The sequence below is a fragment of the Psittacula echo genome (genome assembly GCF_963264785.1).
Source record: "Psittacula echo genome assembly, chromosome: 5".
Taxonomy (NCBI): domain Eukaryota; kingdom Metazoa; phylum Chordata; class Aves; order Psittaciformes; family Psittacidae; genus Psittacula; species Psittacula echo.
This window is the reverse complement of record NC_137739.1, coordinates 70,391,923-70,419,459: the sequence shown is the minus strand read 5'-3', so window position 1 is coordinate 70,419,459 and position 27,537 is coordinate 70,391,923. Positions and strand designations below refer to the sequence as shown.

The following is a 27,537-nucleotide window of genomic DNA, read 5'->3' as shown; positions in this document are numbered from 1 at the left end:
TGGTAGGCCTTGCTATGCTGTGCTACCACCTTTTCTGTTTTTCTTTCATGGTTCATAATCCCTTGTGTGTAACATAAAGGTACAGCACCTGCATGGCCCTTTTCATCCAAGAGTTGTAAACCAGTATTAGAGAGCTGGAACTGAAGGCTAGAACAGACAAGTTGAAATAACCACTTTTTGTCAAAGGATTAGAGCCATAGTTTCCTAATACTCATCTCTGTGGTCTAACCATTGCATGGGTTGCTGGCTGCGGAGGTGAAATTATTCTGGTGTCCCATATCCAGCACTCTACTACCAAATTAGATTGAGCAAGAATTGTGAGAGCCTTGTGGCTGGCTGGCTGGCTGAATGGTACCTGGCAGAAAGACTTAGAAAGCCTTAAAGCTTCACTCAATTCAAATTTGTGGGCAGAAGGATTTCAGCAATAAGAGTAATTTTGCTTTAAAGGTGACCTGCAAATAGTAGTTAAGGGTTTGCAAGTCTCTCATGTTAATTAAGAAAGGACTAATACCTCTTATTTATTTCCAGGGGATTTTTTTAGTGGATATTTTTTTAAAAACATATAGATACTGTAAAATGCTGTTACAAGTCGTTCTGTCCAGTGTCCCCTGAACCATCTGTCTGGCGTTTATTAAACTTCTCAGAATATCAGGAAAATGCGTAACATATTCCTCTCTCCTGACACTTAGTCTCTACAATTACATAAATATTATTAAACAAAAGCAAAAATTAGTTTTTCAGTGCATGGCTCCATTTGATTTCTCAGGCTTTATTGATTCACTGGCAATCAAAGAACTGATGTTCCTTAGCAAACTTTCAATTTTTTATTCATAACTTGAAAGACATAAAAAGGGACAGATACGTGCTTTTCTTTATTACGCTGTCAACCTTTAATCTCAGATCACTTCTGTTCAAATAACTCTTACACAAACAACATCTGGGTGAAAAGCAAACTGAAGAAAGATAGAAATTGGCCCATATGAACAGTGCTTGCATGATAAACACCTTGCTGGGCTGAGAACTTGAGCATAGATTTATGACATGTACTCTTTTTCTTGCAGACAGTAAGACCAGGCGTGTGGTACTGGAAAGATGATACTAACACCCTTGAATTTGCAAGGTAAGAAAGATGTTTAGTTTCAAATTATTCAGGTTTAGGCCTTGATACAGCAGTTCCAAGTAAGGTAAAATCAGTGTCTAATATTTTTTTACCTGAACATTGACTACAGGACAAATTCTTGCTTTTTCTTTCTTTTTTTTTTTTTTTTTTTTTTAATTGAGACTGGAGCTCCTTAACTGATGATGCTCTGTGGCATCATCTTAACAGAGAAAACCAGAAATAAACGTTTACTTCATACTGCTTTCAAGCCAAACCCACTACAGGGGAATGGCTAAAAGTGTGTGGCAAGTCCTGCCATGTGTCAGAATCATGCACAATACACTGGAATAGCAGTGCTGGATGCGAGGGCCAGATGCCACCCTGGGTGTGGAGGTCAACAGACTGATGTTCTCTTTTGCCAGTGTTACGTTTGACCCTGTGCAATGGTGAGAGCATCAGAGTACTGTAGACCTTTAGGGAAACCACAGCTCTACAGGGACCAAACTCCACATAACTGTGCTTTGAATGTCTGTGGCAATTGTGGATTAAGACTTTTTCAGGCCATTTAGACCACTGGGGCAGAAAGACCCCAACACTCAACTGTCTCCCTCCTGCTCTCTCCTCAAGTGCAGGGCAGGGAGCATGGTGTAGCACGCCTATGGTGGGTCAGTCATGCACTGCCCGCTGCTGCCGCCTCCCCTGCTGGGCATTTTCCAGACCTTTGTCATGGTGGAACCAAGCTGCTCACCTCCCTGTTGGCCACACACTACTGCAGGCGCCTCTCATGGTCTGTGTCTCAGCAGCTCTGGCCAGCTTCTCTGTTGGGCTTGGGAATGCTGCTGACTCTGCCCAGTAGCTCTCCAGGGAGAGATGTGAGCTCCCTGGTGACCTCTGCCTATCTCCGCCCTCAAAGATCCCAGATAAAAGCTCTGGAATGGAGCAGTTTACGTGTAAAATCTTCCTAAAGCCACTCGGGGCATTGGTTGAGTTTACATGACAGAGTGCATATGGTAGCAGGAGATAGAGCAGGAAGACCCAGGGAAACCCCGTTACTCTTGCTTCTGTATTTTTGAAGGCAATGTCTCATGCTGACCTCACCACAACCCAGATATTTTCTTAGTGTCAGAGGCCAAAGTAGATATAGCTTTGTATCATAGGATGTTAACCTCTTTGTACTGCTGCTAGTAATTTAAACTCATACTAATGCATGCTCGTACTCTATATTTCAGCTCCAGTCCAGCAGCTGAGAAAGACCTTAAAGAAGGAAAAAATACTCTCTTTCAGGAAATATGTGTAAGGACGTTAAAGAGGTATTTCAATTTGACTAGCCTAGCTCAAAATGAAACAAGATCATTTGGGTGGGAATATTTTTATTCATTGTCTTAGGATCATGCCTGAACAAAGCACATGAAACAGGAAGCCAGCTGTCATTTCAACAGGGTGGATGAGTGGTCTGAACATAAAGACAGAGCCAGACATGCCTGATGTTGAATGCTAGCTCAGGCACTAGCCTGGTATGACTTTGCTAAAGTCATTCAGCATCTTTGTTGCTGTTTCCAGATCACTTAGAATGAGGTAATAATTCTCATCTACTCTAAAGAGTGTTGTGAGGTAATTAATTCATCTGTGTAAGGCACTTCAAAGATTATTATTATTATTAATATTAATTTTATAAATTCACAACACAGTATAGCTGACTTTCATCCATTGCTTAAAACCTCTTTGATCTAAATAATATAGATGCAATTTATTATATTAGCAACTAAAAGAGCAACTTCAGACGCAACCTTAGAGGTGAAATGTCCTATTTCCCTCCACATCCCCAGCCTGTTTTGTGGTAATAATAGCTGAAAGTTAGTTCAGAATACCTGCCAAACACATTTCACTGCCTGTCCCTTTGAAACTAAGTGCAATGAAGACAGTACGTACCAAGGAGATAATCTTAATATTCTCAGACTGGAATTAACACTGTGTCCTTAAATGTTATGTATTGGTCAACCACCAGCGTCTTCCAAGACGATTGCAGTTCAAAGCTCCCTGAAAGAAAGCTGGATGACAAAGAAGGAAAATTGCATATGATATCCCAGTGGGTACAACATGAATATGTGATGTTAGATGACGTCAAATGTGAGTAATTGCTGGTATTTCGTATCAGCAAGGCATTGCTCATACAAGTTAGGGTGCTATTTCTACTAACACTAGCAGTTTTTTTGAGGAAGTATTGCTTTTCTCCTCTGTATGTTTTCAGATGCTGCTTTGCTTTTGAAAGACACACATGAGTCACATCACATGTTGTCACTTGAAGTAGTTATGGGGTATGTCATTTAGAGTTTGTTTTGAGAATTGTTTGTGTGTAGCTGGTAGGGGAGGGACCAGAGTGTATGAGAAGTAGAATGTGAAATGTCTGAGGTTTAAAATCTCATCTGGAAGGTTCAGTGGAAAACAATACCAAATGCATGTTGTCCTCGACACGTGCAGAGAAATAATCCTATCACCTGTTTGAAAGCCTTCCACTCTATTACCTAAGAGAAGCCAAGAACTTGGGCCTAAATATCCCAAGACTATTATCCATTTTACTCTAAGTTAAATTCCATGTTAGCCAGCACATCCGCAACATTGTGTGCACCAGGAGTGCTAACATGACTGGCAATTTGGACTTCCTTCCTGTCCTGCCACTGTTCATGTAAGAGCTTCAGGGCTCATTATTTGCTGCTGTCACTTATCAGCATCACTTCTCTATAGGCTATAAGCAAGGAGGCAGCAGGTGGAGCATTATTTCTCAAAGGCATATCCCTGACATCACCAGGGCCATACAGTGGCTACATTGTCATTGACTTAGGAATACATCTCTAGACCTTATTGAGCCTTAGTCATACTGTCCTTTCAGAAGGGCAGAGGTGTCTGAGTTGTATCCCTCTTCCTTTGAAAACGAATGCCACTCTTTCAGTAAGTTCAGTGCAGAAAACATTCGTCTTGGAAGTATGTCTGGTAATATCCAATTGGATCCATTCTTTATTATGTTTATTGGACGCTATTAGTAATTCCCTAAAAGCCTTCAAAGTCTTAGTTTGAGGTGTAGTGCTGGCTATGAATACGTCTCAGCCACATAGCTAATATTTGGTATTATGCAGGCCCTTGAGCAGAGACTTGGTTCTTTTTCATAATGGTCTGGTAGTGTCTATATCTGTAAATCTGAAGACTTCACAGTGACCTTTCTACCTCTCATTTAGGAATGAGAAACTAGATGACTTCCTCATGGCCCTGCTCTTCTATATATCTTTTTACCTGGAAAAAATTGTCCTGGAAAAGAAATACAGATCCTTGACTTTGTGAGTACAATACTAGGGGTGTAAGCACACAGAGCTTGCCCCAGCAAATTTGGGATCACAGGGCAGTCTTTCATGTCAGAATCAGTGGGAATCTGTGAATGAGGACTGCTTGCTGTACTGGCCTAGTATATCAAATAGTACAGAGAAAAACCCCTTGGTCTCACCGTTTATGTCTCCCGTACCCTCCAAGACATAGGCTCCTCTGACTATGTAGAGATACATTTTCTGGAAGGGTTGGAACCCCACTTTGCACCAGCCTTCCCCTGAGCAGCATGCACTGTTGTTCACATGGCATGGCATCACCGTAATCTCCTTTCAAGATGGTGGTAGGATCCAGTGCCTGTTGCAGCAGGGTCACCAAATAATGTGGCTTCTCAAGGTAATGCTGCAATTTGAATAAATCATTACTGCTACCACCAACGTTAAATCTGTGTGAGTGCCCTGGATCGAATTACCATCCCTTAATGACAGTTCCCAGTATTAACATTAGCATCCAGTCATTTCTGCTTGCAATACAAAGCAGCAAATAGTCACACCTGAGTCTGCTGGGTGTTAATTTGTGCTTTAGGTCACATCACTTTAATACTTCATTTCTAAATACTTTGCAATGCAGGTTCAGATGACTCTTAGGTGCTAGAAACATGTTATAACATGAGGAATACATGCTAGGAAAGCAGTTCCCAAGTAAGGGGGTGTGACCACACTTGCTACCTTGCAGAATGGAAGGGGAATAGTTTGGGAGCTGCTGTGTTAGCGGGTTATATGCCATGGGAGAAAGCATTACAGAATTACAAACCATGACTGTAAGAAACTTCAGTGACTTTCTGGAGTCTGTAACAGTCTCTGAGAATTGATTTTCTTAAAACACTTAATGATTGCTTACTTCACAATTCATGAAGCTTTGATATAAAGAGCAGCTGATTTATCTGGATTGAAGAAAACACTGTTGGAGGATTGCTGGCCTTAAGGAATTGATTTGCTCTACATGCATAGATGTAGACAGGTGTTTCTTTCATTGTAGAAGGAGTAATTCATAAATAAAACCATCAGCATAGTTTCATACACAAACATCATAGATTCAGTTGAAGTGCTCTGGGGTGCAATTTACAAAATGATACCCTTGCTCTTGGCTGGTAGAGGACAAGGAGGCCACTCCATGGGTCATGACTCCTCAATATGGATTGTATCATCTACTGGTGTGGCAAATACAAAACCAGACTGAAACAAAGAGAAGTTTGGACCTATTGCAATGTTTCTTGGATCAAGAGGGCTCTGGTTAGTAGGTATCAGCTATAAGCAGTACCAGGAGAGCCTTTTCAGTGTGTTCTGCTGTGCAGTGCTCCCAGAGTGAGTCTGCCTTTTGGTGGGAAACATGTGCTTATTCTCCACTTCTACAATACTGTTTCATTTAAATTCATTACCTCCCCTGGAGGGAAGTGGCTTTCTTGTTGGGATTACCTGCACACTGTACTATGCTGACATCAGAAAAGCTTAAAGAAAAATACCATGCAGAAGCAGGAATTCAGGATATTGATATACTGAAGTATAAATACAAGGAAGGAAAATAAAATGACAGAAGGCACTTTTCAGGTCCTATTTAATGTTGAAGTTCATCCTTAATTGTTTCAGCATTTTCACTGACTTGGAGGAGCAGGGAGATACTAATCATGGTGTGAAAAGCTTTCTGATACTGCATCTCTTTTCCTGTTCAAGTAGGAAAAGAGATGCAATAACTTCCCATTTCCTCTGTAATCCACCCAGTCTAATTCTGCACTTGGTATGTGATATACTTCAAATCAAATGTAGCAAGGACTTTCTTTTACCTCCTGTGGAGTAAACATCTGAAATGGTCTCCCACTAGAAGCAGTGGGGACAGACAAGAAAACTACTTTGTTTCTGAAGGTGGAGCTCCGTGAGCTTGTGAAAGGGATTTTATAACTACATAATAGAATCATAATGACATAAAATTACACTGGTGATAAGAATCCTTGGGTTTGTGATATGCTGATGTACTTGAGAGAATGTGAAAAAACTTGCATAGCCATTTGGTTTCCTATATCTATCCCACATAAGTCCCATGTTCAGGGCTGTTGTGAGTGGCCTGCTCTGGAGGAAAACTCCCTTCCCCTTCCTTCAAGATATAATTTATAAATTTTATAGAAGCTTTCTTGCTTTCCTATATAGAACTGCCTATGTGCCACAAGTAGAGACAGACTGCAGGGAAGACCTGCTGGTACCATTTCATGTTTCTCATTAGTGGTACCTATAATTTGCTCCTAGTTAACTGACAGACATTACTTGGAGACAGGCTTGGTGACCCACCTAGTCCTTTATCAGCCTCATGTTCCTGTATGACAGACACATCCAATGGCTTTGCAGTTCTCGAGCTGCTCTTCTTGTAGACCCTGTGCAACACAGAAAACAGTACTGGTTATTCCTGCTCCTAGCTGGTGTGTTTTGGGATTCCTGCCATTTGGGCTGCCTAACTCAGCTGTTGGGTCTACTTTTGTCCACAGGGAGCCAGGCCTGTTAGCCTGAGTTAGCCTGAGCTCCTCAACTGTCTTGAACCTAGCCCACATTGCCTCAAGAGAACATCTAAGACCATCCTAGCTTCAGAAGTCATTGCTTCTGTGTGTTGAACTTTCTTCGGAAGAGAAAGTATTGAGAGGGGTTCCTATCAGGGTGAATCTGGACATCTTTGACGTCTTGTGACTTTGTCTTTCATTGATGCCATGTTGATTCTTTGTAAGTCCAAGCCTGAGACTTTCCTGGCTTTTTCTAGATTCAGGAAGATCTTGTAACTAACTTCAAAAATAACCAACCAGTTTTCCAAAGCAGTGGGCATGAGGCATTCCCACACTGCAGACAGCTTTGGAGTATTCACCTCTGAAATAGTGACTCTAAGAATGAAAACTTGCCAGCGGTGTATGAGACATGAATGGAACAAGAGCTATTATTTCTGTCCTGCATTTTCTTTCCCTTTTATTTTCTGTTTCTGCTTCCAACCCTTTCATGTGTTTTGGGGGAAATCTGCTGAAGTTTATTAGCAATTATCCTTCAGAAGCCCAGAGTAATTGTCCTAATTTATTAAAGATGGATTGTGTAGGAAGCTTTACAGCTGGAGGCCATCAGTGATAGAACAGATAAACCCAACTCTCCTGAGTGTGAAAGGAGGCTGGTAAGTTTTAGGCTAGTAGTACTCCCAGACACTCAGGTGGATTACAGGGGAAGCAGAGGCAATAGAAAGCTTTTTGGTTTAGCATTCCTTAGTGTTTGATCTGAATTGGTTTAAAATACAGGCTTGCGGTGGCAGCCGTTCCTGTTTAGAGGCGGTCCCAAAAGCGCTTCGTGTGTGTTTTTGAAGAGGAGTGAGTGCTGTCTCTGAATGAGCCAGACCAACTGCTCCAGGCCACCTGGTGGCAGAGCCTGTGCCTGGAGATATCTAAATGCACCTCCAGGGCTTTTATGCAGACTGCAGAAAGGGTTCATAGCTATGCAGGATAAAAGATGGGCTGTGGTTATACAGCTTATAAGTTGTGTGGAATAAGAGAGACTGTCTTGTGGCCCCACCAGTATTGCCAAGCTGTGCTGGAAGCATCTGAACCCAGGCTTGCCACAGTGGGGTCTCTTCATGGTGGTATCATGCAGCATGTTGGTCTATGTGCATGAAAATGAAGGCTCACTTCTCAGAACAGTCACTCTTTCTGGCATCCCTTCTGTCCAGAGCACCTCCCCTGAACACTTTTTTCCCTTTTTGTTTTCAACAGGACTATGATACATTTTGAGAAGACAGAAATGGACAATGTGTTGGAGAAGTTAGCAATGTCCAGGATTCACCTTGCCAAGGTGTACTGTAATCTTATCCTTGGACGACGCATGGCACAGCAGTCTAGCGGAAAGTAAGCCAGTCCCTTCTGGGGACTCTCTATGTCAAGGGCCACAGCAGCCCAGGGCCAAGGCCTCTGTTGAGTGATACAAGCGAATGCCCAGGGTAATAAATGTCTTGTGAGCCAAGGAGTCACAGAGGACTAAGGGACCATGGGGCAGAGGAGTGTCCTGATCTCCCTGCAGCTCTATCTCATCCTATAACCAACTCCAAGAGTGGCCACAATGAGTTGCAGCAGAGCTTTGAATACCAGACTGGAAAGCTGTCCCTGGTAGGCAGAAACCTTGCTAGGTATATAGAGCTGGAAACTTTAATAGGTTCAATGTGAAAGTCAGCAAGGCAAAAATTGGTGCCGGCCCTGGATCTTACCCCTGCCACTTCCTCTTAACTAAATCTTGACAGCAAATGACTATGTTTCTGCTGGCTGCCACTGATCCCTGCCTGAATTCCCTTTTACGCCAAGTCTGAGATAGCATAAGACTAGGTTAGTAAGTGAAGGAGACCATGTTCCTGAAGAGTAGTAAGTGAAGGAATTAGAGACAAGAAGAGCTTGTGCTTGGGCATTGGAAGTGTAGGTCTTCTACTTCTTAGTGGGGAAGACAGTGCATGGCTTTTTCAGAATGGTGGAGACCAGCTTCTCTTTAGATGCAACGGTTCCAACAGTGAACTGATAAGGGAGAGAAACCCACAGAGGGAATTAAACAAGAAACTGAAGAAGGCCACATTGGATAGGAGGGTGTTTAAAAAGGCAGACAAAACAATGGAATGATGAGCACAAGAAAAGGGGAGTTTTAAAAGGACATGAAAGTGTTATGGTTTAGCCCTGGCTCGCAACTAAGCACCACAAAAAATGGTTATTGGAAGGAGAACGTAATGACGGAGCGATCATACGCTGTGCTAGTGTTGTGGAGTCCTTTGTCAGCCATCTATGTTCCTGCACAATGTTTCCTTTCTCTGGCAGTCGAAAGGAGCTGGCAGTCACCACCCAGAACCCCAGTCCCATGGGACCTTCTTAGAGCAGTTTCGGGCAGACTTTTTCTGTTGGTTGGTGTGAAACTGCTGCCAGTCCCCAGAGGAGTCAGAGACACCTTCACCTGCCTTCCTGCCACACAGCCCTGGGTAACCTTGCTCCTGGCTGGGGTGGGGGAACCTGGGCTTCCTTCTAATCAAGAGGACAAGGTAACCTGTGAAATGATGGAGTCAAAGGGGAGCTGAAATTGCTGCCCCAACAGGGCTTTCATTTTAGTGTGCCCCAGCCCACAAAGTGCTGGACCTAGAGAATTAAGGATGTGTTCCCTTGCATCCTGGCACATCAGCATTTCACCAGGCACTCCTGGGAGCAGCCTTCTTTGCCAGATCCTTGTTCCCAGGTTCCTGTTGAGCAAAAACATCCTCTCAACCTTTTTGCTTGTTGGACTGGGAGCATTTCATTGTTTCTGTTGGGTGGCCCTAATGTCTGCAGTTGGTGGAACTTACTGCAGAAAGTAACTTGAATCCAGGAACTGGGAGCAGCTGGATAAAACAGCCTGTTGCATACCCAGCTAGTTAGCTCTGTTGCCTCTTCATGCACTCTTAACTGCCTGCTGAGCGGGAATGTGCAGGATTGAGGCAAGCAAGACGTCCAGTGGCAAAAAAAAAACCAGCATGGGAGTGAGAGCAGAGAGCTGAAACAATAGTGTTCTTTAATATTTCCATCACAGGGGGGTTAGAGGCTGGCAGTGGGTTGGGATGTTGGTGTTCAGGCTGTGAAAACACAAAGGCTATAAAAAAGCTGTGTCTTAAAGCCTTCATGATGTAAGGTGTTGTATAAAGAGAGACCTCACTGAGTTACTCATAACAGGGTGGCGGTAGCTGACTACAGCTGACTTCAGAGTTAGGCTAATGCTGAGTGTGTTATACTATAGGGCACTTCCCATACCATACTGCAATTATATAAATACAATCTTTTCCAGGCTGACTCAGTTTAGCCTTAAATGTTATCTGGATCCTCCCAGATCATTATATGAACTGCCAAATACAAAACCTAAAGGACAGAACTGATTAGCACTCTTAATTATAAAAGATGGTTAGGAATTTTTTGAGCACACATGGTTTTGGAGGGGACAGGTCCTTCATCAAAATGGAAACTGTCAGAAAGTTTACTTTTGATGAAGGTTTTTTTAACCTGAAAAAAAGTTTAGATTAAATAGCTGAGAAATTATTGATAATGTGCCATCCCCAGTTTTACTGTATTTTTTTATAACCCAACTATGGGTTCATGGTGCAGTTCGAGTTTTGCTTTTCGCTTTAATTCACCATGACAACATTTTAATGAAATCTTATATTATGTTGCTAAACTGCTTTCCCTTCCAGATCTGCCAAATGTCCATGTGTTCACATGAAACTATCAATTTTTCATGTAAGATTTTCTCTGGAATTTTAAAAAGGAAGGCTCAGGTGGAGAACATCTTCATCTTAGCCATTTACGTGATTTGTAAAATGCAACATTAAAATCCTATCTTGATACTATCCCAGACTGGAATTTGAGAGAGTTCCTCCAGACCTGTTATTTGTGTATGTTAGCATTAGTTCTTTTGTGCCTCCAATGCTGAGGAAGGAATAGGTGTGTCTGGCTTTCTCCTTTCAAGTTGATGGGGATTGTGCAACCTTTTCATGGTGCCAGTTTCCTTATGGGCATTTGTTATAATGGGAAAAAAAACAGTGTTCCCAAAGCTGCATGCATCAATGGAGCAAACATCAAGCCAGCCCTTACTGATCCTTGAAGCTGGCTTGATCCATGGGCAACTGGAGTCACAGCCGTGGTGAAGGGAGCTGTTCAAAGGCACATGAAACATTTCTTCCCCATGTGCCCGTTTGCACATCTTGTAGATGTCTGAAGCCACTATCACCTTGCATCCAAACGCCTTCTTACTGCACTGTTTGCTCTTGGCTGTGCTGCCCTCTTCTTTTATGCATGAGCTCATTCCACCCCGCTCACAGCTCTGGGAAATCAATATGACTGTATCACTAGTAATATGATGCTTTTTGCTCATTCCTTCAAGTTTCTTACAAGTCCTGTCCTGAAGCTTGTTGCAAGTTTGATGTTTTCCGGACCCTTTCTGTATTTTCTCAGGTAATTAGCAACTGTGTCCTAGACATGGGAGGTGCCTCCTAGTTTAACACTTACTTTAGGAAACTTTGCTTCAAGCAGGTCTCTTAGCTTAATACCACACCCCAGGGAAGAAAGCGCTGAGAGAAAGAAGGGTGGAGACCCCTGGCCTTATTTGACTCTAATTATTAGCATTATTTTCTGTTGCTGGCCTCTACATTTAACCCTCTACTAAACTAAGGACTGGTTGTAAGACACTGCACAAACTGTGTAATGTTGAAAGGTGAAGTTGGGTCTCACATTTAGGTATAAGAAGCTGGAGTCACTTTAGGTTTCTCTGCGAAGACAGAATAATGTGCTTTACCAGAACTCATAAGGAATCAAAAGCATTCTGAGTTGTGGGAATTCTGCTTTGGAAAACAGCCATACCATGCTTGCAGAGTCAAGCTTCTTTTCCCTTGCACAATATGTGAAGTGTCAGTGGGATTATGACTGGTGGGAGCCAAGTAGGGAGATACACGGTCTTCTTTATCAAAAAATCAGTAAATAAAGCTGAGAAGATAATATTGCTATGGTGCTGAAAGGTATTATCTTCATTGTCTGCTCTGTATTGGTGTTTCTGGTGTGATGGCAGCTGCGGGTACCCTGGATGTGTGGAACACTTAACTTTACCAGGAAGATAAGGGACATGACAGGAGTCATGGTCATGAGAGTTGACGTGGAGACAGGCTTTCCTGTGCATCTAGCAGGACCAAGCCAGATCTGTGGGGAATCTGTAGGCTAACAGGGAAAATTTGCTTTCATTTCCTTGCGGGTGGGTCGTGCCATCTCCAAGAGAATGGAGAGGCTGCTGGGATGTGTGTGTCACCCTCTGCTTTAATGGCTGTTACCATAATGAACAGTCATTTGGCTTTGTGTGAGAATCCCTGAGCTTAAGTGGGTGGTGAGAGCATCTCTCAGGCTTCCACTGGGCAAATTGCTGCTTCTATAACAAAGGCCCTTTGTCATTCTTGGGCATGTTTTATATTTCTTCTTGGAGATACATCAGGCATCTCCTTCCTAGTTTTCATGTTTAATGACCAGCATTGGCCTGGCTTTGTGCCCTCGGTAACTCTGCTTGTTGCTCTTCCAGTGATGTCAGTAAGAGTTTTTTAATTGACTTCAGTAGGAACTGGATTAGATCGGCACTGACCACTTTAAAGAGGCCCATGCAAAGAGCTCAGTCTAGATAGCATAGCAGGGGAGCCTTGCACACTCATTCCAGCTTTGTTCTCTGTCAGATTTAATTAACTGAGCCATACAGTATTTTGCATTTTCTTCTGAGGCAATGCAGAAGTCTTGCCTTTCTCTTGGACAGTGGTCTCCACACATTCATAATGAGGATCTACCAGCAACAACTTTATTGCGCTGGTGAAATGCTAGCTTGGCATAGCCCCATGAGTCATATTCAATGCTCTGTTTAGAGAACTGAAAAGATGACTGCTGCTATTAATTTTGTGCTCTTGTTCACTGCCTTAGGGAAAAACCATCATTGCAGAAAGATCGGAGCTACTTTGAGGTAAGAAAGACACAAAGATGAACGGAGAGTGTGACTGAGTGTCAGCCCAGAGCATGTCCCTCCCTTGCATATCCAAATGCTCCTTTCCTTTTTGGTTCCCCCAGTAGAGGAACTTGTAGGGCAGAAGCCCTTGAATAAAATTTTACCTCTAGGGCCTACATGCCCCTATAAAATACCATCGCTTTGCCCTTCAGCCCAAGCCTTTTCCCCTTGGAGCCCTCAGCTAGGGAGTTTCATTCCCTTTGTGGCTTTTGGACCCCAGGCAGTTCCCACCATAGCCTGAGGTCCCTCTGGGAAGTCTGGTGTGTGGATTTCTTCTCATTGTTGGCCTCATAGTTTTATCTCTGTAGGTAAGAAATTTTACAGCCTTCTTTTATTTCCATCGCCCTTGGTGACATATCTAGATGCCAGTAAGCTATTCTAGCCTACAAAATACAGCTCCATCAGCCACTTATGAGACTCACAGCAAATTAATACAAAACAGCTGGACCCAAGTTATACTTTGTACTTCATGAACTTGGAAGCCTTTCTTTGAAAGAGGGGAACTCTGGATTCAGTTCCAAGGGTACACAGCAGTCCCAGCAATGCCATTTTTTCAAGAACAGACTTAATAGAGATTCTGTTTACTGAGAGTTGAACCAGCTTATGCCAGGGATCACAAATGTTAAATAGGAGGGAAAAGATAGATTCTGGGGATTTTTTAATCAGTAAGCAGACATGTGGAGGTGAGATGCGATGAGTTCATATTTGCTAGTAATATTTTCTGTGATCACAATGCTGTCATTCAGGGTGGGGATCATCTTGTCTACCTGCAGCTGCCCAAACAAGAGCTGTCCAGTCAGACCATGCCTTTTGGCTGCCTTGACAGCCATTGCAGAAAAAAGAAGCTCAGCCAGAGGGTGTATTATTGCCTCTTGAGACAGATGTGTGTGATAGGAGCCCCCACAGAATGACTCATCGCATCAGTCTCTTTCCATTGATTATTGAGGGAAACTGGGTGGTGATCTCAAGTTATTGCCTTAGTCTTCTAGCAGCAAGACTAAGCCAAATTGGTCAGAGTTGAGCAAGACTAAATCCATTTGAGCTAACTCTGTTTCTAGCCTCATCTGTCTGCATACCTTTAAAAAAACCAGTCCTTTCAAATCTTCACTGATGCAAACATGGTAAAGGTTGATGTCAAATGGTTGCTGAAATTTTAGTGCAGTCATGCTCAGCTGCACTCTGGGATGCAGTGGGACTCTGGGCCATTTCCCAGTGAAAAAGGGGTCTGTGTTTTCCACTTAGGGCTTGTACAACTTCAGCAGTTATGTGACTTGGCTTGTATTCAGACGTAAGCACTTCCAAGTGATTCGGGAAGAAATCGGCAGGCTTCTTTTCTCTGATGTGTTCAGTCCTGCCTTAAGAGGCAAGAAGAATATTGAGCTGCAGAAACGAGGAGATGGAACTGCTGATGCAAATACTGCGCCATTGCTGTATCCAAGGTACACATCTGACACTGTGGTGAGTCCTTAGGGAACCTGACCTGTCAGAATACACTGAACTAGCACCTGCATTTGTTTTTTTTCTTTTCAAGAAAAGACCGTGACAAGCATCCTTCTATAAGCACCATGATACAGCAGCGCTCACCAGTGCTGAGCACACTGCTGCCCTTACCAAAGGACAGTGCTCAACACCTCTTCCAGAACCAGGACTGTCAGGCTAGGGACCCTCAATCTTGCACATGTGATGACCTGCCAGACTTCTCTGAATTGTTCACTTACAAGTAAGGGGCTACTTCTCTGCATAAACAGATTTGGTAGTGCTATGAGGAAGGATGTCAAGCAGCTAGCTCTTCCTCACCAGGAGAGGGGCCATTGGTCTGAGGACTTGGTCTATACAGGAGTTACAGAGGAACAGGAGTGTGAGTCCTGAGAGACCTGAGCAAGCCTGAAACTTGCAGAGGTAGCACACTTGGTTAGCTGATGGCAAAGCAGCTACCATCCATTGTAGTGCTTTGTTAAAACTCAGAAGTTTTATAGGGAAAGGAAATAGGCCTTAACATAAATTTGATCAGAAATTAATCAAAGCCTCACAAAATCAAAATAGGATGTTTATTTTTTTCCTTCTAATGATACATTCCCATTTCATATTTCTTCTTGACTTTTAGTTTTTAATAGTGTTCTGATCAGACATTACTGATGTACTTTATTAAAAAGAAGTAATTTTACTACATTGTATTTTTCAAATATAATTTGGATTGTAATAGAAATAGAACCTTTTATTCTGATAAAATCTAAATCTTTCAAGCCTGGGTAGGCTATCTGAGAGGAATTCCATTACCCATCCAGCTGTGGTTAACAACAGTATCAGTACAGGACTTTTTAATGTAATAACTAATGTAAACAGGACCACTGTAAATCAGTTTTGCTCCATTGTAGTGTATGTAAAGCTTCCTGTAAGACCTGTAAGTCTTCTTTTTCTGCCTGGAAATTAGAATTTGAGAATTGCCTTAATTTGCCTGGATCTTCAGAGTTCTGGCAATCTAACGAATGCTACAGCTCTGTGCATGCAAAACCTTGGACATATCTACAACACATGACCAGCGAGTCTGGTATTTCTTGAGAGCGTGAAATTTGCTACAATTCACATGTAATTGTTTTATGCATGCTTGGGAAGCTGGGTGCATTCTGAGCGTCTTGGCTTTATAGTTTATGCACAGAGTCATGTAATCTGTATGCAACAGGGCCAAACTTTCCACAGAGTGCTGAGCTTCTCTTGGACGTATGCAATTCATATTGTGCACATGTACACTCCAGGCAGAAACATGACACAAGGTACGGAAGGGTATAAAAATAGTGATCTGTTTTTAACCTGTGGCAGAGAAGATAGGAAGCAAGGTTCCTTGCTGGTTTACCTAAGGAACATTGCAAATCTGTTCCTCTTTCTCCTGTTTTTCTTTGCTTCAATGTGTCAAGCAGATTAACACGATGTTTCCTCACAGGGTGGGCATCATTGGAGCTCATTGTAGTGAGTTAAAATCTCTCCTAAGCACATCTGAGGAGAAAAAGGAGGAGGTTGAGCAGGAGGAAACACAAGGAAGAAAAAGCAGTGACCTCCGTTTGCCACCTCCGGGAAGCCCCCAGAACAGGCTCAGTACTCAGAGCACTGTGCTCTGAAGAGCATTGGCAGAAGGTGACTGTAATCAGAGCAGCCGGCAGACGTGATATTTGTGTTGAGTGGCGTGGTTTCACATTGCTAAATAAATCACTTGGAAATTGCAGCTTAAGAAGCCTAACTCATTTGTCAGAGGTGGGCTAGTTCAGCACACAAGGGTGACTGGAAACCTGGACTGTAATTGGTTCTGTCACTAACAATTCCGCCTTCATCTTAATGCCTTCATTGCACCATTTCAGAGATTATTTTACTGACTTATTTTGGGAAGTACTTTAACACCTGCAAATGGATATGATTATTGATTTTAATGTCAACTCTCTATTTCTAAAGGGTTAGCAAAGCAACCAGGAGATGTGACTTACTATGGTGTAAAAGTTCCTGAAATTTTGCTTTTGAAGGAAGTTACTTCCTTGAATAAGAATTCTTATTCTACTATTCTTATCTATTCTATTATTCTATCTATCTTACCTTCTTATTCTATTTCCATCATCTCTCATTTTGTTCTTGGATATATGACTCATTGTGAAACAAGTATAGCAAAAAGAAATTCTGTTACTTACAGTATCTACCAAATTTTCATTGAAGTTTATATAAATTATATAGTGTGGTTTTTTTTTATCATTGATTTCACGTTATTGGGAAAGCAGATTTTAGATGTTCAAACTTAAAATACACATTTGGGATGTTAGTATCTTGAAACAAAATTAATTCATAGCAAGAAATGGTATCATTTTACCTGTAAGACTATCTGTACATGCTGATCATTAGCATCAGGAGGAAAATTTAGGATGAAATCCTGATTTTTGTCATAGTTAATAAGAATCAATGAAAAAATAATGGATGATTAAACAGTGAAAGAAAACCAGAGAAGTAATATTTCCAGCATTGTTAAGGGGAGAAATTTGACATTTCAGTGATGGTTTGGAAGTTTTTCAGCCAAATATATCTATGCTGGATAAAAATAATACAGTTTTCCCTTTCAATGTATGGTTCAGTTTTTAAAAGGATGGAATTTTGCAGCAAAATTGTGATGAGAAATTTACTTCTGGAGTAACCAGTGGTCCAGGGACTAGATCACTTATATAGCAGGGCCCTGCACTGCCTTATTGAGACAGACATTTGAACTGCAGATTCAGAGCTGTTATTTAGCCTCTTCACTTAAACTGGCACGTTATATTAATGCCCAGTAGCACTGTGGCCTAGGCTTGTTTTCCCATGTGTTGGGTGAGTCCTTTTACCATTTGATGAGGCTGTTGTGGCCTACAGTTTCTCTGTCAAGGTTTTCACTAGAAATCTGTCCTGGTAAAGAGAAAAATATTTAAAATAACCTCTTGGACATTTTTTGGGATGGAAAACACATATTCTCCCCCAAAGGGGAGACATGGTGCTTTCATTGCAGGTTTTCTGAGAGCTGGGCCAAAACCTGCACAACTGTTTTTACGAGCTTAGCCAAACTTGCGTGTTTGGCCAAGTATGGATAGTGCATACTTGGCCAAACATGCAAGAGGCAGTTGTGGTATCGTGGCCCTGCAGCAGCATAGTTTCCCTGCCAAATGATGCAGCAAGATGCTGGTTAATACCTGGAGCTGAGGGAGGGTACAGCACAGCTTCCTTCTCTCGGTCTTGGGAGAAACATTTTAGTTCCTACATGAGGAGACTTCTATATGCTAAAGGATGGTTACAACTTTGTCTCTCTAGCTGTGACACTGGGCCCTCTCTGATCTGTGTATTGACATCCCAGTACCCTAGTCCTTGCAAAAGTACCTTGCTTTATCATGGCAAGCAAGCAGGCATTGTATGGGGCTTTAGAAAGAGTATGCGGGAATGTGTCCTTTGCCACACCAGTCCTGCAGGGAAATGTAGGCTGTGGTATGTGCTAATAACTGGGATTTGTGAACAGTCCCTGCTGCCTGGGGCAGAGATTTCACAAAGTTGCACACTTGGCCTGTGATGGGCTCAGGATGACAGGAAAGACCAAAGGGTAGTGCATGCACTCACGTAGGCAGCAAAGCTCTTGGGTGCAAAGAAGCTTTCTGTTCACTGTCAGTTGCCTACAAGGTCTGTGTCACTGAAGAGGGAAGGAAGCGTTGAGCAGCCACTGGCATTGCTCAGAAGCAGTCGATGAGCTACTCAGACTGAGAGATGATGTTTTCCCCTCTCCAGATTCAAGGCAGGTTCCTCAGGTTCCTCAAGGGAAGCAGCCTGATGGAGCTACTTTCTCACCATGAAACAGTGAGCAATAAGTGACTGCTTTTGGCATGCTGTTTTCCTTGGACAAAAGGCAGCTCTGGAGCAGGCATGGTCTCAGTTACTTCTGTCTGCACCCAGAACACTCTGTCTGTCTCACTCTGCAGCAGTTACCTAGTAAAATCTGATGGTCCTAGCAAGCCATGGTTTAAAATACTGTAATTGTCAGCCAAGCCCTCAGCCATGGCTTTGGGTCTAAGTTTTCTGTGGTAGTCTAACAACAACCTTGAACTTTCCAGAAAGGACTGAGAAATACCTGGAAGTTCAGATCTTTTAATCAGCAGAGTCCTTTGCTGGGCTGCCTTCTCTGCATTGAGTGTCTACTTCTTCTGAGGCAATGTGTATCCAACACAGAGAACCCATGCTTGTTTAAGCATGTAAGAAAGACCTGGCAGCCTTTCACACATGACAGTGAGTCATCCTTCCAGCAGGAGAGAGTGAGTCAGAAAGGGCAGTTGACAAGCTTTATTTATCAGTCTCCTGTTATTTGGCCCAGGAGAATTTTACCCTGAAAAACCCGCCCTTGCTAATGACAGGCAGAGATCAGACTTGTGTCATAACACTGCTGGCTTTTTACCCATAGACTTTGCATACCGTTTTGTATCAGGAAATTACGGTAGGGTGGCCATTTCCATGAATTTTTATTTTTAAAGGGATTCTGAACATGCCAGCTACATTGGAATAGCTCGCCTGGGCTAGGATTACCATAATGCCTCTCACTGACGAAAAGAACCTGGAGTGTTCCATGCAGCAGCTTTTATGGAGTTCCCATTTGCTTTCTTCTAGGGCTGCTTTGCTCAGAGCCTTAATTGAATGCTGCTAGCATGGCCTAGTGTCTTGGATGGCTTTTGATTATGTTTCTGCCACTCATAAGCTCCACATAGGGTGTGTCAGGCTTTCCAGTGTAAGTATCTATTTTCAGAAGTTATGTTGCTCTTGTTATAGAAATCCATGACAAGCAGAAAGCTGGCAGGAACCATTGCAACTCAGAAATGGAAAAAGAAACAGAGAAAACAATGATCTGCCTGATGATTAATTAAGGAAAATCTGCCCTTGGAGGTTTCAGGCTTTGCAGTTGGGAGAGAGATGGCAGTGGAACAAGAGGAGCCATCTAGATGTGGGGTGACCATAAGGCGTAGTTAGGTGTCTTGAGGTATGGAAAGAAGCAAAGTAAGCTCAAGCCCATTCTACTTATGTTGCAGATGGCTTTGGAACAGTGACCTATAAAGGCAGCACCCATGTAGTAGCAGGACAACAGGACTCAGCAAGTTCTCTGTGAGCCAGCATGGCAGGACCTGGAGGTCTTGCAGGTTCTTTGTCTCTGATGCCTCCAGTTCAGGCCTGTTCTTCTTGTTCTGTTAGGGGCCAGTGCCTGATATACATGGAAAACCAAGGCAGTCTGAGCCTGCCCATTTTTCTGTGCAAGACAGGCTAAAAGCAGCATCTGACCAGCAAAAACCAGGTTTTGTCCATTTCTGCTTGGACTCACACAGTCATTTTAGTAGTGTTAAGCTCCAGGGGACTAACAGTCCTGTATGTATTCAGGAAGGTGGCTCTTTGTACTAGTAGCCAAGTGGGGACTCACTGGGTGCTGCTGCAGTGAAAGATGTTGCCATGTATCCTGATGCTGCTAACGTCCCCTCTCTGCCTGGGGGGATATACTTTTTAGTCTGTTTTCTTTCTCCTCTCAGACAAAATCTTGACAGAGTTCTGAAGATGCTTCTTATTTGCTCCTGTTTGTTCTGTGGCTTGTCTCCTTTGCTTTCTCAAAGCCAAATCTGCAACTAAATGACCAACCAGCCAGGAAGGACCAACAGCAGCTTCTTTGCACAGACAACTGGCATCATCTCCTCACTTGCTCCACATCTGGCCATGGGTGTGTTGCTTGTGATGCTTTTGTACCTGCAGGTGTGCTGGGGGAAAGAAAGCCGCAGTCAAACTGGAAATGGGACCAGGTAGTGCTTTGCAGCAGGAAGAGGTTGTCAGTCTGGATTTCCTTAAGCAAGGCTTCAAATGTCGATGATATGTGCTCCTGCTCTGGCTGGGACTAAGGCCTTCATCTTGTAAACAAACTGCACTGGAAGCACCATGTACCAGTTATAGCTGCTGTGGCTCAGACTACGTTGTAAATGTTTGCAGTGAGATTTTTACAGCCTGAAGCAAATAAACCAAACTGCAGTTCACAGAAATAAAGATTTTCTTATTCTGCTTCTTCCTCCATGTGAGAGAGAGGATTTAAAGGTTCAAAGAACAGGCTGTAAGTGTACTGCCACCTGTTACAGCCTTTCTGTTTGGAAAAGACTGGTATTATAAATGTAGTGTATTTCTCCCTGTGATCTTGTTTATTTATGGAAGTGAAAATGAGCCTTTTTCTCTTTCCTCCAATGCAGTAGAAACAAAGACAGACTAGTTTCTGGACACACATTCCCAAGTCTGCTGGTCCTGACAAGGTCTGACCTCAAAAGGATCCTGCTTTATGTGGCTCCTTGCTTTTCTCTCTCCTGTACCAATGCAGCACAAGCACATCAACCATGACCATGTCTGGGCAAGCAGGGAAGTCCCTGACTTTGTGAAGTCCTGCCATGGAAGCTAGGTCTTTGAAGAGGGATTCCACTGTTCATCTGTCTTTACTATATTAAAAAAGGATAGTTTTTATTTCTACTGAATCTGGAAGAGTATGCGCATGTTTCTGACTGTGATGGGATGTGTGGGGATTGTGGATTAAAGGCTTGCCCCAAGGCTGTTGCTAGCATTTTTCAGTGTAATAATCAAGAGAACAAGGTGCATCGTCTAATTTAGGTCTTCACAACAAGTCATCTCAAGAGAGTGCCCAGATCTCTATATTGATTGCAGACCTGACTAGGCAGGGGGTTGACCCACCCATTGCTCCTTTGTACTTCGAAGCTATAAGAGCTCTAACAGCTGAAGTGCTGTGATGGATGAATGCATGTTTTTTAGAAGGAGGAAGGTGAGATATGCAAGAGATGTTATGCTCTGCACAGACAGAAACAGCCCAGATGCATGGAGTTCCGGTGAGGAGCTGGTCAGAGGGAAGGCCAACACAGGTAACATTGTGGTAGGCTTCTGCTACAGGTCATCTGGTCAAGAGGACAAAATAGATGAAACTTTCTCTAGACAAGTAGAAGAAGTGCCAGTGTCTCAAGCCCTCACATTTACTGGATATACCAACTGACCTGAAATCTGCTGGGCAGGAAACACAGTAGGGCAGGCACAAGCAACCCAGACTTCTGGAGTGCATCAGGGACAATTCCTTGACATAGGTGCTGTATAGACTGAGTAGGGAGATGCTCTGGTTGATTTGCTACTTGCAAACAAGGAAGAAGTGGTTTGGATTGTGATGGTCAGTGGCAGCCTTGGAGAGACCAAGAGGTGGTAGAATTTAAGATCATGAGAAAGCAGAAAGGGGTGAGTAGCAGAACAGTGACCCTGGATTCAGGAGAGCAGACTTTGGCTTGTTCAGGGAACTAGGAAGCAGCTTCCCTCGGGATATTGCTGTGAAGATTAAAAGGACATGGAGAGTTAGATGATTTTCAAGGACCATCTCCCCAAAGCCCAAGAATGGTCCATACTGTTTTGCAGGAGGCTAAGCAGGCAGTGCATGAGGCCAGCTTTGGTGTACAGAGAACTTCTGACTGAACTCAAAACATAAACAGAAAACGTGTAATGGGGGAAAGCAGGGATAGTCAATCAGGGAGCAGTGTAGAATTACACAGGCATGCAGGAATGTGATTAAGAAAGCTAAAGCTGGGCTTAATCTGATAATTGGTGATAATGTCAAGAGCAACAGGAAGTGCTTCTACAGGTACATTAGTAACAAAAGGAAGGCCACGAAAATACAGGTGCACTGCTGAATGGGGCAGGTGATCTAATGATGAAGGACACACAAAAGTCTGAGGTTCTCAGCATTTTATTCGCCTCAGTCTTTCCTGGTAGAATCTGTTCTCAGGCATCCATGTGTAATGGCAGAGTTTGGAAGAGAGACGTGCTACCCACAGCTGAAGAGGGTGATGCTGGGATCACTTAAGTAAACTGGACATATACAACCCATGGGACCAGATGCGATGCAGTCCAGCTAGGCAAAAAGAATAAAAGTCTTCATAGTGAGGATTGTAAGGCACTAGAACAAGTTTCTCCCAAAGTGTGTGCAATTTCTATTCTTGGAGGCATTCAAACCCCAGTTAGGTGAGGCCTTGATACACCTTCTGTTCCATTAAGCGTAAGACTGGATGAGAGTCCTGCAGAAGTCCTTTCCAACCTAATTATTTCTCTACAATTCTCAGTAAACACCTAAATACAAACTGAAGATCCCCTGGAGATGTGCGACTTATATTGTGCAACATGGAATGTAGCATGTCCTAAATGCCATACAGTCCCCAAATGGCCCATGAGACACAGAAATCTAGAGAAGAAGGTAATAATGGTGGTACAGGGACTGCAGCTGCCCGGAAGGTCTCTAACCTGTGGTTGTGAGGATTAGCTGGGTTAAAACAGTGCTCTCTGCTACTTTAATCTAATCTGTCACCCTTTAGGTATGTTGTAGGTGCTCCAGGGCTTCCTGTCCTGAACCTCCTAGTGCTCAAGGTGTTGGCGTCACACTCTCCGAAGACTTCATGAGTCCCTATCAGATCGTTCTCCAAGAGTCCTGGGTAAGCTGAGACCTGAGACTGTGTTAATATCAATGTGAGCAACTGTGGCAGCTGATAGGGGTGGATCTGTTCTTGTTTCACCCAGGTGGCAGAGGTTACAATAGCAGTAGAGTGCAGTGAAAGTCTTGCCTTCACAGATTAGTGACCAGCAGACAAGTCCTGTGAGATCTCTGTGCACATACTCAGGTTGCCAGCACCTATGATACTGTATCTTCACAGCTCTTGGTACCTAACCTAGGAGCTTGCACCATACATACCCTCAGTGCACAGTGCAAACATATCCCGAGAAGACCTTGGTGTTCTTATTATGCTTTTACATTGTGTCTGAATGGCTGCTGCTTCAGATGTTGCACAGCTGCTCATTCAGCAGGTTCACACCCACAGAAAGGCTACCGTGGGTACTTCAGATTTAATTGAGGTGTAATCAGTGTTTTGGGCATGTTGAGATTCTTTATTTCAACACTGCTTCAGAAGGGTTGTCTTAGAGACTGCTTAATCCTCTGGAGACTTCCAGTTGGAAGCACGAGCAAATACTCCAGGCTCGTAGCAGCAGACAAGCAAGCCACACTTTTCCTTGCTGACTGACTACATGGAGCCATGAATGTCCTGGAGGAAAACTCAGAATGTTTCCGAAGCCTCTGTGGGTGCAAAACCCTACACGAACTAAACTTAACTTTGCATAAAGGATGTCACTTTAAGCAGGACAAAGTTGGATGTGCCTTTTATCAATTAACTAGACAATTTTTATAATCTCTTTGAACAGTGGTCCTTCTTGACGTTGAGTCTGAACTACCGGATGATGGAAGTCCAAATATTAGTCCTATGTATGATATATCAGCAGAAGTTGTGTGACTACGGAAATGTGACAAACCTTGCCAGGAGCATATCTGAATTAAAATAATAGGTTTATATGCAATTCTGAGTGTTCATTTCCAAACAGGGCTTGATTGCTGTGTTACTGTCCACTTGGCATGGGTAGAACTGTATTCTTTTTTAGTTTTAGACCTTCTCAGCACAGTCTTCCTGCCTGACTGTTGTGACTAGAATACCACTGAGGAGGAGACATTCTCTTCAAAGAAAACTGATGTAGAAGGAGAAGGATGGTAGCAAAGCAGAGAAGTCAGGTAAAAATGCAGGAATCTACCTTTGATAGTAAGAGTTATCTACTGCTTAAATGGGCTTACACGTAATGCAGTAAGTGCTGCAAGACAAGAATGGTTTCTGGACTTTATTTTATTTTTTTAGCAAAGATCACTGAAAGATTCCTTTCAAAATAAACATCACTGTACCCAGCAGGGCAAAACAAATCGGCTCTGAGTTTTGGACTTCTCCATAATTTAAAACAGAATACGCAATTTAAAAAGGAAGCAGTGGAACAGTAACTTTGTAGCGTAAAAGAACAGAATTCAAAAGTGGTAAGAGGACATTTACAAACACCGTTATCAATGCCCAAACATTGCTCTACCTTTCCAATGAGTCCTGGGTATGAGTCTGTCAGTTACACTGAAGATCAGAAACTTGTCTGCATATTGTATTTTGATGGATATTCTTCTGTGGTTTCATGTTCTCATTTGAGGTATTGTCCAAGCCAAGCTCATCCCTGATGAATTAATATCAATGGAGTCACATGCCAGGAGTGTGTCTCCTTCAGCATCCATTAATCTAGGATCAAATTAGTATTTAATTGGTCCAATTTACAGAACTGACACCTGGCTCTCACACAAGCAACCCAATGCAACAAAATATGGGCATTACAGAGCTGTCACATCCTTCTCTCCCCTCACCTTCCCAAGCACCCACAGACCTTCTCACCCAAATCAGTGAGATACATTCAGGCAAAATATACCACTTGGCTCAACCTAAATCTTTCCATCATGCTTCTGCTTCTCAATGAGGTCAGCCACCTGTATGTTTTTGTTCATTTACATCATCCATAAACCTCCATGGCTGAAACCCCCAAATTGGGCCCTGCAAGAGGGAGCTGTTGCAGAGGCCCTGTGGCTGCAAGGGAGGGGGAGAGAGAGAAGAGTCCATATGGGTGCTGGTATTTTGCCTGGGATCTTCATAGCTCTGAGAACACCAGCAGATTTTGGAGACACAGTGTGCTTACAAGTAGGTCCCAGTTTCTTAGTGTCACCATCTTGGAGGGACAGAGAAGAGCCCCATTGCTTTTGAAGACACATGTGGAAGCCTTTGAAGTCTTCAAGGGAAAACAAGGACCCTGGCTGGGAACAGCAGGTAGACAGCAGCCAGTGGAAGGTACTTTCAGTGCACAGCATGGAGTTATTTTGATCTCACGAAATGCAGTACCTTTGCTATTTATCCTTGAGTGTCTTTTACTAGCACTGTGTTTATTTATACTCACACAACTATAGCACCCACTGTAACAACATCAATAATACTCAATGCAATGGCATTTGTAGTGGTGAGCAGGAGCTGGCCCCCATCAGTGGTAGACTGTTCAGTGACAACAACAGTATATCACAGAAAACTCAGTGATTCTTCATTGCTCTCACCTGGAAAAGGAGCAGAAAGAGTAAAATGGAGCTCAAAAAGGCAAGTTGAAAAGGCATCCCCATAAAGGCTTAGTGGTTTTGTCAAGGCAATTAAAAATATTTTACAAGGAATCCAGTAGGTGTATAGGAAATATGGAGATCTATGAATGTCAAGAGCTTCTCATCCTTACAAGGCAAAGCTGTTAGTACTGTACTTCTTAGATTTGCTTCCTGAGGTATCCTGTGCTTAGCAAATTCCTTGGATGGTATTCTAGTTTGGCAAAAGGGAAATTAATTGTGTCCAACAACATGCCATTTTACTCTTTTCAGGAAAGAGGTGATACAGGGAGAAAGCAGATGCAACATACTCATTAGTTAATATCTACATCAAAGAAATGAGCTGGTCTTTTGGCTGATCTCTGAAAAAGGAAGGTCAGTTTGTTTGAGCAGGGCATTTTAAAGGTTTTTAAAAATCCTATTTGATAATATTATGCAATAAACAAGGCACACATAGCATCTGGACCTGTACGCTCTGTTGGTAATTGTGCCTGCCTATTCAGAGAGAAACAAATTCCCTGGCACCAATAAGAGTGATACTTCAGGACTTTGTGAGGATTAGGCCTTGGTTCCCTGTGCTGACATTCTTTCTAAAGGTCAGTTAGCCTTTCCCATGTCCCCTGTCAAACTCAGTGACACTGAGCCCCTTTCCTTTGCTAAAGATGATTCAAGTCTTGGAGTATGCCCTTGACTAATGAGCTATTTTGGTTTCAGAGCCAGCTGTTTCTCTGGTGCAAATCGGTGTAGCTCTGACTTGAAGTAAAAGGAGATGACTTTGGCTCTGACAACCTCAGCTGCTTTGCCAGTGTATCTGTTTTGGCAAACCCTCCTAACAGAAACACAGCTTGTATCCAAAAGAGAGTGCTTTGAGCAATAGGTCTGATTCCAGGTCCCTGCACAAAGGGATGCTGTGTGGCAGAAGCTGCTTGGCTGATGTATCGGTACGAGGCTTCAGCTGTCATTGCTATGAGCATGATTCTTTCACAATCACAATGGAAAAAGCTAGTCAGACAAATCCATTGAGTGTGTGCCAGGCATGAAGACCTGGCTGAATATTTAAATGCCCCCTACTGTAATTTTCAGTCTGTTTGCTGAAAGATCTGTGGGCTTCTCTGTTCATCAGTAACTCCCTGATGTGAGGTCTCTTGAAAACTTCCCCTTCTCTCTCTCTGCCTTCCTCCCAGGCAGGTCTTTCCTCCCTACAGCGCTGATGTCTCTGACAGCTCAACAGCAATGCCTGTCCCACCAGATCACCACCATGCCATCTGCATGGAAGAAGCCTCTCTTTCAGCCCCAAGCCTGCCAAACCCGTGCTTTGCTTGTTTCTTGAATCCAGTCACATTCATCTTTGAGTGGATTCTTCCACCTCATCCTTCTCTTCTTCATGGTCAAAGAAATGTTTCTCTCAGTCTATGTCTGTGTGTAACAATATGTGAGAGGTGGCCAAAAAAGGGTTACCGTATCTCCGTTGTATAGCTAGATAACTTGGGGCCAGCAATATCTCATGGGTAGCCCAAGGTCATAAAGAAAGTTTGTGCTAGAGCCTGCAATTAAATCCAGTTGTCCTGAATCCCAGACCCCTATCTGAGTCATAAGAGCACTCATAACAGCTCTTTTCTATACTTCTCCTTGCAGGTACTAATCAGTGTTTTTCCTTCTGTATTTAACAACTTCTGTCATGAACTCTTTATTGTGTACTCATATGCAGTCTGACAAAAACATGTTTTCCCTATACTAAAGCGATGGAAGCATGTACTTCTGATGACATCTGGCTTCTTTAGCTAGTAGATGAGTAAAGTATTTTCTGCTGCTGAATTCCTTGATTATTGAAATCAGCATTGAAACAAGTCCATTCTCATGACATTTATCTGCTGATAAACTGGCATCATGAATATAAAATCCAGGCTTCTTACATCAGTCTGAACATACCAGACATTCTCTAGGTCAGTATTTGGATA

The 27,537-nt window shown here is 42.9% G+C and overlaps 1 protein-coding gene across 1 annotated transcript in view; it reads left to right on the top strand.

Annotated features, from left to right (window-relative positions):
• Positions 1-16,115, top strand: part of PPP1R36 (protein phosphatase 1 regulatory subunit 36) — a gene marked incomplete at both ends in the record, with an annotated part of 17,389 nt that extends 1,274 nt beyond the window's left edge. Inside the window, 11 exons of the mRNA XM_080618230.1 lie at positions 1,062-1,120; positions 2,329-2,409; positions 3,105-3,226; positions 3,683-3,782; positions 4,330-4,428; positions 8,196-8,327; positions 9,276-9,326; positions 12,921-12,960; positions 14,245-14,441; positions 14,534-14,722; positions 15,941-16,115. Of these exons, the coding sequence (XP_080474356.1) occupies positions 1,062-1,120; positions 2,329-2,409; positions 3,105-3,226; positions 3,683-3,782; positions 4,330-4,428; positions 8,196-8,327; positions 9,276-9,326; positions 12,921-12,960; positions 14,245-14,441; positions 14,534-14,722; positions 15,941-16,115 (1,245 nt within the window). The remainder of the gene's footprint in view (positions 1-1,061; positions 1,121-2,328; positions 2,410-3,104; positions 3,227-3,682; positions 3,783-4,329; positions 4,429-8,195; positions 8,328-9,275; positions 9,327-12,920; positions 12,961-14,244; positions 14,442-14,533; positions 14,723-15,940) is intronic.
• Between the last annotated feature and the right edge of the window lie 11,422 nt (positions 16,116-27,537).